Genomic DNA, 18,750 nt, shown 5'->3' on the forward strand with positions numbered 1-18,750 from the left:
CACACACACACACACACACACACACACACACACACACTTGGCAGTAGTCCAATTGTAAACTGCAGAGAGGGAGAGAGGCCAGAGAGCAATAAATGCCATGGGGTGTTTTCTCTCTTAATATGATTTCAATCAGTTTATCCTTCCCATTGTTGTTGAAAGCTTATTTGAATATTTAGTTTTCCTCCTCGCTGTTCGTAATGCGGAAAAAGAGCCAGCGTTTGTAAAGTGCTTAAAAAGAATGGCGGAGAAGAGCGTCGCTGAGCAACGGGAACATCGTGTCTCGTGCCCCAGAGGAGCTAGTGAAGCATGCCTTCCCCCTGTCCCGTCAGCGAGACCCTGAGGGCACGGAGAGGAGCGGGCGATGTTTGGTTCCTGCAGCGGGGCCATCGCAAGCGTCACTCCCATCTGTGCCAACGCTGCCGGCCGCCCAGGACACCACAGGCTCCACCGTGTAAATTAGAGCAGCGTGCTCCCGCGTCAGAATCTGCATTAAAGGGGACGTGCAGTAAAATGATTCTGTTTCACTTCTGTGTTTTTTTTACCCGATATAAGACATGGCCCTGCATTCAAGTCTGAGATTGGCCTGTATTTGCTGGTTTTTAAAAATTAAGAAAGAACATTTCAGTAATACACTCTGAGCATCCGGGGGGCAATAGAGAAAGGGTATTACTTGGGTACTCAGTTTAGTTTTTTTCCCTCAAGATTCATTGTTGAGCTCATTGAAGGTCAGTCGGCTAGTAACAGGAATACATTGAGCAGTGAACACAACCTAGCTTGTTCCAAGATGGCTGCACTCTTGTGCTATTCACGACAAATAAAGGAAACTTTAGTTACATTTTCTTGCAAGTACAGGTCAATTTCAGATTTGAATGCCGGGCCATATCTTATCCAAGGCAAAAAGCAAATGAAATAGAGTCATTTTACCAAGTGTTATCAACCAGTCCAGAAATGTGAGGTGAGCTGCATACTCAACTGGGTGCAGAGAAATTATGTGGCTCCTGTATTCTAAAGTCCTGGACCCCAGCAAAATGATCTTTGCAGACCCTCTGTCCTGCTGCTCTAATGCTCACAGACTCCCTCCACAGGCTAAAGCTGCTAGTGCAGGAGCCACACCTGACTGACAGCAGTTGATGGCTTGCTTGCCATTTATTCTCGGTTTGCCCAAAATCCTCCCTTGTGCTTAAATCAACACCATAATGCACCATTAATTCCAATTTTTAACCTTTGGAAATGTTTTATAAAATCTGTATGAAATACGGGTACGTGTGTGTTGCCGTGGAAAAAAATGAATGCTAGCACTGTAGCCAGTTCCACTCAGAAAATAGCATTACTATTATTCAAAATGATGCAATGCCAAGCTTAATTAAAATCCAGGCAACATACAACCAATTGTTGGGACTATAATTGTTGGAATATACAAAATGACTGTTTTGAATTTTAGCGTAAACTATGGGATTAGAATATTCCCGGTTGTCATTACATTGTTGTCATTAAGAATGACGTAAGTGTTTGTGTTTGTCCTGCAGGATCAGCGGCTAAAGGAGATTGGCCTGCAAACACCCACGGTGTCCCCAAGCACTCAGTCAATGGGCAGTGCCAACGGTACCACTGCTGGCATGGACCTCTTCACCAGCCCTGCCCCTCCCCCCTCTACCAACAGGTACACTGAGCGTGTGTGTGTGTCTCTGTGTGTCTGTCTGTCTGTCAGAGTCTATTTGAGTGAGAGAGAATGTACATCACTCTGATCAGTGTAAAATACACTGCAGTCTAAGTATTTGGACAGTGAGATCATTTCTGCTCTTTTGGCTCTATGAAACGATGAATATAAGGTTAAATTGCAGACACACCTTTAATTTGAGGGTATTTATAGCCGCATAGGCTGATCCATGTATGAATTGCATCCCTTTTTATACATAGCCCTTTCATTTTAGGGGACCAAAAGTAATTGGACAGTTGGCTTCTCAGCTGATTAGTCTGGTGTATTCAGTTGCTTCCGTAGTGCAAGTATAAGAAAGCTTTAAAGTATCTAGTCTTGATTCTAGGCTTTTGATTGCCTTTGGAGTCTGTTATTGGCATTTGAGGACCAGAGTTGTGCAAATGGCAGTCAATGAAGCCTTTGAGGCTGAGAAAAAGGAAGAATCTGCAACATGTTTCCATAAATGGATTGATTGGAATATAATTTTCCAAGCTTACGAACACACCGATTCTCGTCTTTCCTTATAACTGTGGTTTCCAAATTCTATTTTTGAATTTGTCACATAACTATCAAGTCAAGTTTCTGAAAAGGATAGCATATCTAGCTTACTTTGAGAGGTGAGCAGGCGGATTTCATGAATATAAAATATTTCCTGGGAGAATAATTTCCGGGTCATCCTCCACCTGTTGTATTTGCCTTTCAGCAAAACTGAACAACTTTTTTGCCTCCCCAGTTCCTCTCAGCAGATAAAATTTTTTTTTGCCTGGCCTCCATTTCTGGCCCAGATGGAATCGCCAGCGGGTCGAGTAAGCTCTCCGCACAGTCTCTCCTTTCACCCAGTCCCTGGACAGAACTCCAGTCAGCCGGCGGCATCTCCACTTTTCGCATTAGCGCAATCTCCTGTTTGAAGTATATGGAGGTAAAGCAGATGTTTCAGGAACGATACCTCCAGTATACTGCTCCCTATGAAATAGAGCGGCAAGAGCGATCTACATATGTAACGATCTACATAGCGTTGAAGACTTGGTTCAAACTATGTGTTTCATGGTTTAAATACCGTCAAATTCAGCATATAGCTATGTATTTCAATTTGTACAAGTCCTGTTTAGTGTTTTTAGATCGCTAAGATAGGCAATCTCCATGATGCTTTCCCTTTCATAGTGATTGTCCTAATGCCACTGGCAGTGGTGTATGCATTCATTTAGCACCCCAACTTGTGTGATTTAAAACTCCTACTTGACATGATTTTAACTTCTAAACTTGATTACAAATATGATACATTCATGTAATCAGTAGGCTATTGATGGCAACCTGCAACTGATGTCAAGTGCAATTGGGGTGAAAAAAACCCTTGGGTACGAATGTTTTGGTATGTCCCATGAGACTGGCCTGCCCAGGATACATAACATCATCTTTGTTGTTGCCTTTGGTACACAAATCTGACCGTGCTCTTGGTCTCTAATGATATGGAGCCTTGTCATTTTGTGATTGCAGAACAATTTAATGCTTAATTTGCTTATATGAAATTGTCACTGCTGCTGTCGGTGCTGAAATGCGCAAGCATAGCATTTAGCAGTAGGGGAAATGCAATTCAGCAGGAATTTAGCTTTACCTCCCCATTGTAATGCTTGTGTTCTACTAGAGAGGGCCCATTCTGCACATTGGCTGGTGTTTCATAGCTAATGGAGGTTGCCGTGTCTAACAGCCCTCACTGTGTTTCCCTCCACAGCATGCCAAACCTCACCAGCGACCTGTTTGACCTCCAGCCTGCCTTCGTCCCCACCGTACAGAGCACACCCACCATCTCCACCGTTAACAGTGCCTGGGGAGGTGAGTTCTGCCCACCTGACGGACCCCCTCACATGGACGGGCTGTCTACATGTCTCCCCGTTTGTGTCTGCTCGTGTGCCTGTCTGTGTCCGTGTGTTTGCGTCTGTCTGTGTGGCTACGTCTTTTTTGTCATCGGTAATTTACTTTAGTGTGGCTAAAGTACTTGTGTTGTGTACCTGTGTTCATTAGGAGGGGATGTTGTAGTGTCAGGGTCTTTGTGCGTCCTTGTTAGTGCAGGAACACTTGTGCTGAACACAGCTGCTCGCTGTTGTCACACTTCAGAAGAGCTCCGTATCTAACACTACACACTGAGCGGATGTGCTTCCTGTGGAGAACGGCAGAACGAACGATGAGTCAGACGCGGAGAACCCAGGAACTGTAATCGGTTTAATTACACAAGCATTTCTGAATGTTTATATGGCTTTATGTCGGCTCATTAGCCAAAAGTACTACTCGAACCCTTGGCCCTGTAGGTCAGGCAGAGGGGAAGAGTGGACAGAATCCCTGTGGGAGAGAATGAGTTTTGCAGCTTGTGTGTAGAGAAGATGGTTGCCAGGTGTAAGCAGAATGAAGTGGATTTGGGGGAGCCCTGGTCGTGACTGCTCTCTCCCCCCCTCCACCAGGTCTGGAAATCCATCCCGTCCCACCCACTGCTCCCCCGCCCTCAATGGGTGTAGATTTTGATGCCGTGTTTGGGAGTAAAGTCGCCAATACCGATGCGGCACCCACATCTGGTAAAAGGAGTCAAAGAACTCTACCGCTCTTAACCAAGCGCTCTGTTAAAAAAATAATATACCTCCAATGGCCTTGCCCTTTTCTAACTGGAGAATGTTCTTCTGCCGTTGCTAACTCTTTTCTCACTGGCGTGACTGCAGCTGTTGTTGCCTGCACTAATGATGCAGTTGATGTGGGCTTTTATCCTGAAGAGCTTTTCAGGAGCGCAGTGAAAAAGCATTATTTTCTCAGGTTAACAATCCAGCATGTTTTTTTTTTTTTTTGCAAAAATAGCCTGTTGTGACACAATCAGACCTTGATTGCGGTGTGTTGATTGCGGTGCTTCCCCAACCAGAGTGTCACACTTTCCTGCTGTTTCACAATGACACTGGCTTCCCTTAAAGCCCCCAAGGACTAGACCCAATGAGCCACACTTTTACTAATACATTTCTCTCTCTCTTTCGCTCTCTCTCTCCTTTTCCCTGGTTTGGTTATCTGTACTTCCTGCTGGTGTTTCTCCTTAACTGGTGAGTGGGCCTGTTTTCTTTATTTTCATTGTTTTTTGCTTGTTGAGAAGGAAGGCAGAGTTTGTGAATACAGTCCGTCAGAAAACTACCCTGAAGCAGACTGCCATTTGTGAAAATATAGTTTATATACTTTTTTGTTGTGTGTGTGTGAGAGAGGTGGGTTTTCACCACAGCTACCACACTGCTCACCATAGTAAGGTGCATCATTATCCGAATCAATCTTGACAGGGGCTGTTTTCAGAGAGCATTACTCTGCACAATTGCCTGTTACGGTTTATAAGGAGAGCAATCAGGCCGCTGACCGTAAGTGGCAGGCCCGTGAGTGCATTCGATCAGCCCTCCGACTGCATGGCGCTAATCCCTCATGTCAGCGCTCATGCTGCCCTGGGCTTTGAGTTTAGAAACTCTTCTCTGTTAGTATGACTTTTCCTCTCCCTTCCTGTTAAGCGTGCAGGTTTATCAAGCTACATAATATGTGCTAAGTAAATAGGTCCAAAGTAAATTGTAACGAGGAAAAATATCCCAAACACAGTTCGATTTATTCACCGAGACAGAAACGCACATAGACCTGATGAAGACCTGCCTGGTTGAAAAGTCATCTTCTTGCTGCGGCTAATCAATTCACTTTGGAGAGCATTAGACGGTACTTTTGACTGTCCTGCTCATCAGGCATGGCTGTACAGTGCCCTGCCTTGTCTGGGTGTGTGACCCTGGCGCTCTTCCTCCCCGCTCAGGTTCGGACCTGGCAGGGGACCTCCTGAAGCCCTCAGTGCCCATGCAGAACCAGGCCCCACCCATGTCACTGCACCCTGGGGGCAAGCTGCTGGCCAGCGACCTGGACTCCTCCCTGGCCAGCCTTGTGGGCAGTGAGTACCGTCGAATGTGGAAGTGTCTGCCAAAATATTACGCTAATCAAGACAGCAGCGAACCTCCTCCTTTTTAGGATTATTTTTGTGGATAAAAATGTATAAATGTTATACATTTGTTAATGTTTCTCTACAATGTTTCTCTACTTGCCTCGCACTTACACACTCACATCGTTACCTTACCTTGGCTCCCTTTATTTTTTGAAGTTGATATCACCAGCAGTAAAAAATTCACATCTGTTCACACTTTGTCTTTAAAATTATGTTTGATATGTTACAGTCCGACACCACTGTTGATCGTTGTTTTCTCCATATGCGACTGCTGGATTTTCTTAGAGCAGTGGTTCTCACACTCAGTCCTGGGGCCCCACTGTGTATGCTGGTTTTCGTTCCAACCGCAACTGCAATCCCAGAACATTAACAAGCTGCTAAATTTTCTTAATTATGTGCTATTGATGGGATTATTTACACTCATTATGTCAGGCATAGCTACACATGCCATGAAGAATAAAATGTTCTTGTTCATATGTTCCTTATTCCATGTGAAGCAAGTATTGTTAGTAGGTATATTCCATTAGAAATGCTTTTTCAGTGTCTAGGGTACAGTCTACTGCTGCATTAAGGTGTGACTGTTTTGCTAAATGAATATGGATGAACAGTTTCCTGGTGTTGTTCCTGAGGAGAATCAATTTTTCATAAGGCCTGTTTTGTTTGGTGTATACATTTTGATATTTGCGGTAGAGGGAGGGTAAGTATCTTAATACTTTATAGTTGGTTGGTGGGTCATGAGTGTGATTGGCCTTTTTTGAGCAGTATACAGTGGATAGAAAAGGAATACTCCCCCCATAAAAAAAATTTGGATTATTTGAATTAAATGCAATCACTCTATATATTTTACACACAATACCTAGCCATTTCAAAGTGAAAAGGGAATTATGAAAAAATCCAATGGCAACCTTGAAAGATCAACAGGGTTTCATGACCAACAGAGGGACACAATACACTGTATCAAAAATATTGCACACATCTAGCCTGTATGGAAGGGTAGCAGGCTGTTTCTCAAAAAGATCCATCTGGAGGCCCAAAATTTGTGGAAAAAAACACCTTGAGGAACCTGCAACAAACTGGCAGAAGGTTTTGTGGCCAGATGAAACCAAAATATAATCTAAAGGGACTGGGGAATTTGTCAAAATTGAAGGGAGGATGGATGAAGCCAAATACGGGGCTATATTCCAGCAGGACAATGACCCAAAGCACAAGGCCAAAGCTGCCATGGAGTGGCTTGCAAAGAACAAGGCAGATGTGCTGGAGTGGCCAAGTTAAAGCCCCGACTTTAACCCAGTTGAAAATCTGTGGAATGATTTGAAGGTTGCTCTCCCTCAGCAAAAACCAGCAAACCTCTCCCAGCTTGAACAGTTGTGCAAAAAGGAGTAAGATCTTCAAATCCTGGTGTGCTTAACCTTGTGCAGAGCTACCCAAAAAGACTGGTAACTGGAGTTGCTGCCAAAGGTGCTTTCACCAAGTATTGACTCGGGCGGTGTATGCTTAAATATGTTGTATATTTTGGGTCAGTGCAAATTAAGTCCCATTTTAATCCATGAAATATACAGGCCATGACGCAACAACTTGTAAAAACTTTGATGGCGAGTGTATTCATTTTCTATCCACTGTATTATGATTGATATTAAAGATTATTAGCTGTTGATGATTGTCCAATTGACCATATTCTTATAGGCTTCTAGTGATTGTGGCGCGATTATTTCTTGTAATGTCTGATACAAATCAGCTGTGTAGCCATCTGGACCGGGCAATTTATTTTTGCTGAAGGAATTGATGGCTGTGGGCTCATTCCAATCGCTTATGCTTCTAATCTCTTTTCTCCTTCTTGCTCTTATCTACTCCTCGCTCCACCCATCAGGAGAGGTTAGGAAAAATGGCAAGAAAAAGAAGGGAAGACGGGGGAAATCTAAAAAACATGAATTAGGCAAATTAAATGTCCTCGCTTCTTGTCGATCATAACGTCAGGCTTTCTGAAAAAAATAAGTGATTGGAATCTTTCATGGAGCAAGATTGAATTGCATGCTAAAATAGATCCTCTGTTTGGGTTTATCTTGAGAAGGGTGTCTGTTAAACTTAAATGGAAAAAGGTGCGTGATTATAGCAGCCATCATCACCATCATCATCATCATCATCCTCCTGCCACACACCCCTCCCACAGCCCACTCAGTCTAGATGAATACAGGTGGACCACAAAGCTTAATCAAACACCTGCCAGCACTAGGAGGAGGAGGAGGAGGAGGAGGAGGAAGACGACGAACTCAGACAGGCTCCATTAAGTGTCATGCTGAATTTATTTATTTATTTTTCTCCACTCAGACCTGCAGTTTGGAGGCACACCAGCTAAAAAGTAAGTATTTGACTCCATCTTTATGTATTGCCTTTATATTCCACTGAAGCATCCTCAAAACAAAGCCATACATTATCTTTGTGTGAATGGTGCTTTTACATCGATTATTATTATAAATTAACCATTTGTTTTGAGGATGTATACGTGTATATATCAGCCGAGTACACAGACCTTCATGTGAAACGGTGCTCAGCTGCACCCTCTGAGGTTCGTTAATTAATTGGTCTCTGGATTTGCGCGGTGCATTTTGCCGTTCTGCGTGCCTGCGTTCAGGCCGGACATGCAGTGGACGCAGCCGGGAGAGAAGAAGCTGACTGGCGGCACGAACTGGCAGACAAAAACCATGAGCACCACCACAGCTTGGAACCCCGCCCCCATGGGCCCCGCCCCCATGCCCATGCCGCAGATGGTGAGGTTCAGACGCGCCGCCTTCCTTCTGCGGAACCGTCCGGTCACCCGTTGCGCGACCTTCACTGGTCCCCTCAGTTCTCTCACGTTTCAGGAAATGGTTCTGGCATATAATGCTGCTGCTTTAGTTCAGTTATTCATTCGTGTAAGATTATTGTAATGTAAAAGAGTTGAGAATTCCAGCTACGTAATAAATACGAAATTTTGGTTTTATTGGACATAAAAACTAATGGTTGTAAGCGTCCAATAAAAACCGTAGTTTAGTGAAGTCTTATCAGAACGGCCCATTAATACTGTATGTCTAAGGTTCTAAGGGTTTCTAGTCTTGAAAAAACAATGTTATTTAGTATTCACATTGACTAGAAGGGGCTTGTTCCCTTACCTCATTGTCTTTGCGCTCCCTGTAATGAACTGAAACTCTTGCTCTTGCTATAACCAGTGGGAATGGGATGCACTTCAGAACCTTTTCTTACATTTCTTCCTAACAGCGACGTGCTGTGACTACCTATTCTCAGTGTGACTTTGCCCTTATCAGTGCATGCCTGACTGCTTCTACCTGCTTGTTACCCATTTGATTTTGGCACAAATCTTCTGTTTAATTTTTTTCTTGCCATTTCCCTTGCGTTCGCTGACTCACTCCCTTTATATCTTTGTCTCCATCTCTCCCCCTTCTCTTTTCCTCCTTGTTTTTGTAACATGGCAGAATGGAATGATCTATACTGGTTATGTAAGTACTCCAAACATTTCCTCTGCCTGTATGTGTAATGTGGTAAAACTTTAAATTCACTTTAAAGATGCACAGTATAGTCTGCTTGGTCGATTGGGTGAAATGCTTGGTGCTTTTACTAACGTTTCACAACTCACAATGAGCACTTGACACCGGCCCCCTATTTCCATAGTGTTACTGCTGTCGTCATTATTGCAATTCAAAATGGCATGACTTGTAGCGTGTGAGCACGGTCCTAAATGAAAGTCAAAGCAGCATAACACCAAACTCGAAAACCGCCAGTGCAGTGCTGTGGATTTGGTCAATCGTTTAGCTGTGTGTTCATGGGAAGTGGTTGGGAAAAGGAAGCGACAGGAAATTCACAGAGACGAAAGGAAGCTCCAGAGGATTTTTGTATTCATGATATGAAACAGGCAGCCGGGTTCTTTGGCCACTAGGGAGCAATAGCGTAGCGAAAGCAGTATTTAGCAACAGGAATAAAAAAGGAGCTATTTTTCAGTAAATGGAGGAAGTGGCACTTTAACGCCATGAAACTATTTATTACATTTTATATTCACATTCATAAAAGCTTATTGGGTATTAAATAACACACAAAACTGACACATTCCAATGGCTTATCTCACAATGGCTTACTATATGTAACAGAGCAGCCATTTTCTAAAACTGGAAATGGGGAAGTTAGTACTACACTTTATTGCATGCAAGAGGGCTTTTAACAGTGACATTGTATTGTTATTGTAAAAGTATTAATGGCTATACTTCAGCACACTGTATAAATACTTGCAACATTGAAGTAACCCGCAATATATACCTTGAATGGATAGTTCCCATCAATTACTTTTTCTTTTCTTTTTTTTATGAATTTGATGAAATTATTTTTTAAATAATTTTTTATGTGTTTTCAAGTGGCCCAGACATTTGTGTGCGGTGCAATGAATGTTAGATATTAGGGGTTCCTGATGATCTTCCAACTTTACAATGACCACATTTACATGAACACCATATTCCGAATAACAATCCATTTCCCGGTTATGATCATATTCTGATTATGGCATGATTCATGAAAGGATGAACCAAAACCTTATTACCATATACTGTACATGGTTACTTGAATATTGCATTTACATTATTTGGTCAGTGCTAAACGAAGGCATCCTAGTAATTCTCCCATGTGCATGAAGTTTTGTCTTATGAGAACTGTTAACGTGTTACTGTAAGTTGTGTGAATAATTTTTAATGATTAAAGCATTTTACATACTGTATGCAAGCAACATGCGCATTAACACAAAAGAGCAATGTAAGGGGTATTTTAAGATTATGAAAACTAATATTGTGAACAAATGCTATCTGTTTATACACTACCTCCCAAATTTGTGTTTTTCGTGAAATTTTCAGCAGTTTAACTTCTGTGAATAACCACATGGCACAAAATAAGCTTTTACTTCACAGGATAGCGACCTAAATGTTGGTCAAGGTGTTGGCTAACACAGTTCCATACTGTCGGGTGCAAAGGTTTGTCAACACCTAGACCGAAGCTGACCGAAAATCCTGTGGGGAAGTTGTGAAATTGAAGTTGCGTGGCTCATTTTGGGATATTGTGGCTTGTGGTGCCATTTTGTTTAATTGTTTAATTTGTCCAGTAAAGTTTAGTGGTTTTAAGTGTTTAATAATTTTCCAAAACATATGGAAAAGACAGGTTTGTTATTTTGTTTGTTTAATTGTTTAATAGGACCGTTTCATAGAGACAGATAGAGGGAGATTCTCCATATAAAACTCAGTGTAGTCCAGGGGCAAGTTTCTGAGGGACTGGAGCTTCTCTCACAGGGGCTTCTGAAGTTCAAGCACAGCTGAACTCTAACCAATGTAAACAAGTCCCAGTATCAACTGTGAAGAAGAGACTTCCTGATGTGCCTTTGAAAGGTCGAGTATCATTAAGAGAACTGTTGCTAAAGCTGGTTCTTAGTGGGTCACACCGCCGGTCAAACATGGAGGAGGGACTGTAATGGTGTGGGGGTTTTGCTGGTGCTAAAGTCAGCAACCTGCACAGTGACTGAACCTTCAGTATTACTATTACATTCTTTGGCACAAAGCGGTGCCATCTGGTCTATGACTAACTGGTCAGCCATTCATCATACAGCACGATAATGACCCAAAATAACATTGAAGCTGTGTCAGAGTGACTTAAGGGGAAAAGAACAGGATGGAATGGCCTCCCGGTCTCCAGATTTAAACCTCGTTGAGCTAGTTTGGGACAGATTGTAATGAAAGGTCAAGGAGAAGCAACCCACAAGTGCAACACATCTATGACTTGTACAGCAGTGTTAGCTTTTCACAACCACATTCGACTTCCTTTGTGGAAAGAATGGCACGGACATGCTCAGCAGGTATTGCTGGAAAGGTTTGGATTTTAGATTTGCATTTGGATTTGCGGTCATTTAACTGTTTAAATATCAGTAAGAACCTGAAGATTGTGGGTGTACTAAAACTTTTGATATGCAGTGTATGTACAACCTCTGGAAGTATAACCTTGGTGTAAAAAACCCAACCTGAAGTGAACCAGTTGTCACACAGACTAGTATCAGCATGGGGCCTACCTAGCTCTGCTGTTTTCAGCTCTATCCTTTGTCTACGTGGATGGAGCCAAATAGCTTCTGAATTGTTTTGATATGTTTTGCATACAGTAATGTACAGGATTGTGCCGGTCTTTTGGAAAGCAGCTGTATTAACAGTGTCCTCCCCATCACCCCAGGCCCCGGCTCCGATGGCTTTTCCCATGACGACACCTCAAGTGCCTGTGTATGGAATGGTGAGCTTAAACTCTGCCCCCCTATCACACCGTCTCTACCTTCCGTTCACCCGTCCGTGTTAGCAGCCCCTCAGATGCCTTGCCCAGTGTGTGTTCTCAACCCGCTGGCTCAATTTCCCTAAGTGGCTTGCCCGATTTGCAAACAAATAAAACCTGTATTTTCCTGCCGATTTAAAATAAATAAATAAACAAATCTGATTTATTAGATCGTAACGGCCGCCATCTAGCCTGTAGACACAACCCGGGACTTTTGTCTGTTAGATTTCATGTTGATGGGAAAAGGTGCTTTAATCAGCTTGAGAATCTGCACATTGGAACGGCCCAGACGGCCCAGACAAATGAGCGATCGCTTGATCAGACATCTCTCCCCGGTGTCTTCCCAGCTGACCCTGTCTCCCTCTCTCAGCTCCCACCACAGATGGGGCAGTTGGGCGGAGTCCCAGTGATGGCGCCTCAGCCCATGATGTACAACCAGCCTGTTCTTAGACCCACCAATCCCTTTGCCCCCATTCCTGGAGCCCAGGTTAGTCCAGCTGCCCGTGACCATGGTATCACACACCCAAGAAGCCGAAAAATAGAATATACAGTGCATCCGGAAAGTATTCACAGCGCTTCACTTTTCCCACATTTTGTTATGTTTCATTTTTTTCCTCAGAATTCTACACACAACACCCCATAATGACAACAGGAAAGAAGTTTTTTTTTTTTTTTTGTAAATTTATTAAAAATAAAAAACTAAGAAATCACATGTACATAAGTATTCACAGCCTTTGCTCAATACTTTGTTGATGCACCTTTGGCAGCAATTACAGCCTCAAGTCTTTTTGTATATGATGCCACAAGCTTGGCACACCTATCTTTGGGCAGTTTCGCCCATTCCTCTTTGCTGCACCTCTCAAGCTCCATCAGGTTGGATGGGGAGCGTCGGTGCACAGCCATTTTCAGATCTCTCCAGAGATGTTCAATCGGATTCAAGTCTGGGCTCTGGCTGGGCCACTCAAGGACATTCGCAGAGTTGTCCTGAAGTCACTCCTTTGATATCTTGGCTGTGTGCTTAGGGTCGTTGTCCTGCTGAAAGATGAACCATCGCCCCAGTCTGAGGTCAAGAGCGCTCTGGAGCAGGTTTTCATCCAGGATGTCTCTGTACATTGCTGCATTCATCTTTCCCTCAATCCTGACTAGTCTCCCAGTTCCTGCCGCTGAAAAACATCCCCACAGCATGATGCTGCCACCACCATGCTTCACTGTAGGGATGGTATTGGCCAGGTGATGAGCGGTGCCTGGTTTCCTCCAAACATTGACGCCTGGCATTCACGCCAAAGAGTTCAATCTTTGTCTCATCAGACCAGAGAATTTTGTTTCTCATGGTCTGAGAGTCCTTCAGGTGCCTTTTGGCAAACTCCAGGCGGGCTGCCATGTGCCTTTTACTAAGGAGTGGCTTCCGTCTGGCCACTCTACCATGCAGGCCTGATTGGTGGATTGCTGCAGAGATGGTTGTCCTTCTGGAAGGTTCTCTTCTCTGCACAGAGGAACGCTGGAGCTCTGACAGAGTGACCATCGGGTTCTTGGTCACCTCCCTGACTAAGGCCCTTCTCCCCCGATTGCTCAGTTTAGACGGGCGGCCAGCTCTAGGAAGAGTCCTGGTGGTTCCGAACTTTTTCTGTACCCTTCCCCAGATTTGTGCCTCGAGACAACCCTGTCTCGGAGGTCTACAGACAATTCCTTTGACTTCATGCTTGGTTTGTGCTCCGACATGCACTGTCAACTGTGGGACCTTATATAGACAGGTGTGTGCCTTTGTCCAATCAACTGAATTTACCACAGGTGGACTCCAATTAAGCTGTAGAAACATCTCAAGGTTGATCAGTGGAAACAGGATGCACCTGAGCTCAATTTTGAGCTTCATGGCAAAGTCTGTGAATACTTATGTACATGTGATTTCTTAGTTTTTTATTTTAAATAAATTTGCAAAAATTTCAAAAAAACTTCTTTCATGTTGTCATTATGGGGTGTTGTGTGTAGAATTTTGAGGAAAAAAATGAATTTATTCCATTTTGGAATAAGGCTGTAACATAACAAAATGTGGGAAAAGTGAAGCGCTGTGAATACTTTTCAGATGCACTGTAGAGTTTACGTTACAAAGCTACCTGAATCAATCAGATTTTTAACCCTTGTGTTCGGTTTGAGTCACATTAACTTGCATTAAACTTACGGAAGAGGAATGACACTGTTACGAAATGTATTTCATAACTAGTGACTAGCCCCAATGTAAAATGGGTTCTTGTTTTGTTTGTCTTCTGTATTTGCTTTGTGTTATTGTCCATTTGGTTTCTTTGAATAGTAAGAAAGATTCATACTAATAGTCAGTTCAAAACAATGAATATCAATCTACTGTATTAAAAAAATATTCACTTTATTTGTTCCCCTCATGCCTTAATTATCATGTGTCTAGAGTGGGTTCCAGAATTATTGGCACCTTTGCCATTTCTCCTACTTAAATCCCGTCAAAAACCTGCCTTCTGAACTGAAGAGGGGGGTCCATAAACCCAAGGATAGCAATGATTCTGAAAACCTCAACCTAACGTCCTGGGTATATTTGACCCAGGTTAACAGTTTCACAGGTGCTAATAAGTAAAACTTATTACTTTAATGTTTCTGCCGGTCCTGTACTTGTTCAGCAGAATCTAGCAGGTCGACCTAGCCTTTAAATGCTCAGTGTTGCTCATGCTGTTAGCGAAGGGGCAGTGTGTGCCACAACAAGGGCTGATTGACACATTCAGAACCACGGACCAATTTTGGACCATTTTTTTAAAGAACATGTAAAGATCGCTATTGTCGAATTGCTCTCTTGTAATCGCTGTGCTTTTTCACTTATGAGGGCTGGTGTGCACATGCTTTTAAATTTCCTTTCATCTCGGGCAGGGGTCCCCAGCCCTGGTCCTGGAGGGCAATGGCTTCAGTGGTCTTCATTGTCTATCAGCTCGTAACTCCTAGCTTGATTCGCCTTGTGTGATTTCTTGTGTCTGAATTTGGTCTGAAAGTTAAACCATAAATCAGCAGGTGGCATTTCAGAACCCTCATTTTATCCCAACAGCCGTACCTGTTGTCAGGGTTTTACATGCCCGTCCCTCTTTGTAAGCCTCCCATTAAACGAACGGCCATGTTTGCTCTCTCATTACAGATGCAGTTCATGTAGTACCGGCGAAGGGCGTCGCGCCAAAGGTCATGGCAAATCACCCCCCTCCCCTCAACAAAACGAGCGAGCAAAGAAGACAAAGCAAACCAACGCCAAATACAGGGAGAGAGAAGAGAGACGGAGACCGGAAAAGAAAAGTGCGCACGGACTGAAGATACGTTTGTGTCATTACCGTTCCAGCGCTTGTCATCCATGCGTGAAACACGGCGCCCCTGCCCTGCCCGTGACACGGCTGGCCAACTGCCCCCCTCACACCAGCTAAACTGGATTTACATTTCCTCCGTTTCGGGCTAGCGTGGGGGGGCTCTGCATGGGTACGCTGTTGTCTTGAGATTTAGAGAGGGTCCATCGCAAAAACGCACTGAAGAACTTGGTTGAAGCTTTTCTTTTGCATTTTACTTTTTCTAGTCTATCTTCCTCCGCCCTCCCCTGTTTTTGAGAAGTTGCGGAGGTTCGGGCCCCAATGTCGTTTCCACGCCGTCTTGTTTCTATGGATGCGTCTGTTACTGTGATTGTTCGTGAGCACTTTTGGTCACTGTCAAGAAGATTTAACCTAGCTAAGGACTCTGTTCATCGTACAGATGGGTCTGGCCACATACGAGGCCCGTGAGGTTCATCTTGCGCCTCTCAGCCGGTCGGTCTCGTCTGTCCTTGAGCTTTTGAATCGATCCGTCCACGCCACTTTTCTCCCAAGCGTTTTCGTCCAACACCTCTCGCCTCAAATCCAAACATTTCAGTTTACTGTGCACATTACATGTGTGTTGATGAGATAAGCATTTGTTTTTTGTTTTTTTAATTCAGGTAGGGAAAAGGTTTTGCTATCTGAATCGGTGCTTTGTACCTTTGAGCACTTTATTAGTAAGTCTGTGTGCGCGTGCGCATGCTAGTGTGTAAGTGAAGGAATCTTGTCCTGACCCTCAGCCTGGTCAGAATGGGAGCTGTGGTCTGCATGGTGGTGAATCAGCCTTGATCAGTTAGTCCCTGTGTGTGCATGCATGTGAGTGTGCCTGCCAAATTCCAGTTACATTTCCCACTGCCCCCCCCCCCCCCCCATATTGAATTATCAGCCTGAGATATTGTCTGAGATGGCTCTCCTAGTTTACTAGTTTACCAACGCTGCGCTGTCAATTTTTATGTGTCCAGAGTGGAGTTGAAGTTTGTCGCTGTTTCTCGCCAGCTATCGTCAGCGTCGTGGGGGTGTTTACCGGTATGGTAGATGGGCGATGTGCGTGAGCTGAAACCTGGCTGAAACCTCACTTTCAGTCGCCACAGAATGTCTCCGTTTCTCCAAACGCCAGTACTGAAATATGACCATTTATTAACTGAATCATTCAGTTAGAGAAAGTATTTTCCCATTTGAATTTGTAAATAATGATTTTCCTGTGTTTGTAGTGTGGAGACGTGCCCTGCTGCTCCTGTCTAATGGTGCATTGGTGGAGTGGAGCCTGTGGATGGTCTTGCCACATCAGTCATACGATGACGATAAAATATTCATATAATTTGCTACGGTTATTATTATTATTATTATAATATTGCGTGCATTTTTGTGTACAAATGCTCACCTGACTTCATGAAATGACTAAAAGTTAAATCTAACTTCAATTTTGAGTCATTAAAAAGCTGCCATATTGGTGAGTATAAGGGGTAGGGGGAGAAGGTGCCAGTTGTGATTAGATTTTTGAACTTTGTCCCTTTGCTATTCTGGAAGTTCAGGTAAAGCCCAGCTGAGATGCGAAATGTGCTTTATTTGTTTCCGGGCCCTGGAAGGGTCCGCCTGCTGTTAGCAGTAGCAGAACCGCATGTCTTCTTCCCGGTCGCCCCGGGTCCAGCGGCACTACAACCACACCCCACGTCTCTGTGGCAGCTGCTCAGTCTGCGGGCCCACTGCAGTGCAGCGGCCATCTCCTCTCAAGGCTCCACCATGACTTGGGGAGCATTTGAGGGAGTTTCACTGTGAGAAGTTCACCGAGTCGGCAAACACCCCCCCCCCCCCCCCCCCCCGCTCGGCTCTCGGCAGAAAGCATGAGTTCGGCCGCGGTGAGCGCTGCAGTCACAGCCGTAAGGTCAAAGCAGGGGCTTCTGGGTAATAAGTGGGTGTGCACGCTTCCTTGTTTACCTGAACCAGACTTGGCCAACGTATTGTGCTGCCAAAACGGATGCGAGTCGGACGTGAGCTCCCGGTTTGGATTCGCGCTGGGTCTAGACCGATTAGTACCCTTCAATGAACCGTCTGTCAGAGCAGACTCGGGTGGATTTTTCCAACTTATAAAGTTGGAGGGTTAGTGAGAGTAAGGGTGGGGGGGGGGGGGGGGGGTGGGGGGAGAGACTTGTAAGGGAGGGCTGGGTGTGCTTATGTCATTGTCGCTGTTGATGTGTGTCAGTCGAACCTAGATCCGTTATGTGCCAGCGTCACTGTTGTACAGAGTTTAGCACAAAAAGAGAAAGTAAGAAATGGAGAGATGAACAGAACTGCACAAAACTGAATTCTAGCTGCTGCGATGTTGTGAGGGGAATTGCCCCCACCTTGGGGATTATTTTTAGGGAAACACAAACACAGTACAGAATTGCATATTCTGTGCTGTTTTTGAATGCAGTTAAGGATAATTGAAAGCCAAGAAGCGATGAATTTAAACTTAAATCAGATTTAAACAGGGTAATCCTCCCCAGTGAGGCGTCGGTGTCCCACAGGGCCAGATGTCAGTCATTGGCTTGTGTGCACATGACCAGTTGTAGTAAATGGTGAGTAGTACTGTGCTGTTTATGTGTCTGAACTGTCCTCTGTCCGGTAGGTAGTTCTCGATATGTTCAAGCCGTCTCTTGTCTGCCTTTGGACCATCCCGTTCCATCAATCTGTGAGCCAAGTCCTTTCCTCCATTTTTTTTTACATTGGTGCAGTAACTGTACCCGCGTCCATTCCTGGGACCTTTGTTCTTGACAGGAAGTCGACCAGTTCCATCTCATCCTCATGGCCACCACACCACCTCTTATGTTAATGTCTTGGGTAGGCGATAGATTTTCGTGCAGAGAAACGATTTGGTGGCAGCAGGTAGAACGTTTGAGGCCCTTGGGAGGAAACCGACACGTCAGTCAATCTGGGAGCTTTTGACTTTTAGGTATTTGACGAGTTTCTCACCTTTTTTTTTTTGCATGGATTCCCTACTGTCTGTGTTGTGGAGGTTGTATATAGCGCTGGCGGAGATGAGAAAGCACAAAGCTACCAGGGCCATGGAGACTGTAGGAAACCTCCGTCTTTGAGTGCATGGTTAGTGTTGTATTTGTATTATTTTTTTAATCCGGGGGTGCATGTTATTGTATGTAGTCAGGTTAATTTGTGAAGTGCGGGTGTTGTCATCAGGCTTTCAGATGACTGCTTTTGGAAAAGAGTTGGGGGAGGGGTGGGAGGGAGGGGGCTGGAGCCTCAGGCCTTTTCCGGTCCGAGAGTTAAGAATGACAAGGGCCCAGTCTAGTCAATATCCGTCAAAGAACCAGCCGGTTTCAGCCAGCCTGACCGTACACATCAACGTCATTCAGGTCACCCCATTTATCGGCCATATACATCTGCTGCTCCACCTG

The 18,750-nt window shown here is 44.3% G+C and overlaps 1 protein-coding gene across 7 annotated transcripts in view; it reads left to right on the plus strand.

The window, feature by feature from the left end:
- LOC133132361 (phosphatidylinositol-binding clathrin assembly protein-like) overlaps positions 1 to 17,465 on the plus strand; it is a 48,588-nt gene extending 31,123 nt beyond the window's left edge. For 2 of the 7 annotated variants that reach the window (XM_061247746.1, XM_061247751.1), the window contains 10 exons: positions 1,527 to 1,660; positions 3,426 to 3,526; positions 4,150 to 4,260; positions 5,502 to 5,633; positions 8,010 to 8,040; positions 8,287 to 8,449; positions 9,152 to 9,175; positions 11,925 to 11,981; positions 12,388 to 12,504; positions 15,163 to 17,465. In XM_061247746.1, coding sequence (XP_061103730.1) covers positions 1,527 to 1,660; positions 3,426 to 3,526; positions 4,150 to 4,260; positions 5,502 to 5,633; positions 8,010 to 8,040; positions 8,287 to 8,449; positions 9,152 to 9,175; positions 11,925 to 11,981; positions 12,388 to 12,504; positions 15,163 to 15,177 — 885 coding nt within the window. In that variant the 3' untranslated portion in view covers positions 15,178 to 17,465. The remainder of the gene's footprint in view (positions 1 to 1,526; positions 1,661 to 3,425; positions 3,527 to 4,149; positions 4,261 to 5,501; positions 5,634 to 8,009; positions 8,041 to 8,286; positions 8,450 to 9,151; positions 9,176 to 11,924; positions 11,982 to 12,387; positions 12,505 to 15,162) is intronic. The other 5 variants (XM_061247750.1, XM_061247748.1, XM_061247749.1 and 2 more) reach the window with 5 other exon arrangements.
- Positions 17,466 to 18,750: the final 1,285 nt, after the last annotated feature.

Source organism: Conger conger, chromosome 7, assembly GCF_963514075.1.
Source record: "Conger conger chromosome 7, fConCon1.1, whole genome shotgun sequence".
In the NCBI taxonomy this organism is placed as follows: domain Eukaryota; kingdom Metazoa; phylum Chordata; class Actinopteri; order Anguilliformes; family Congridae; genus Conger; species Conger conger.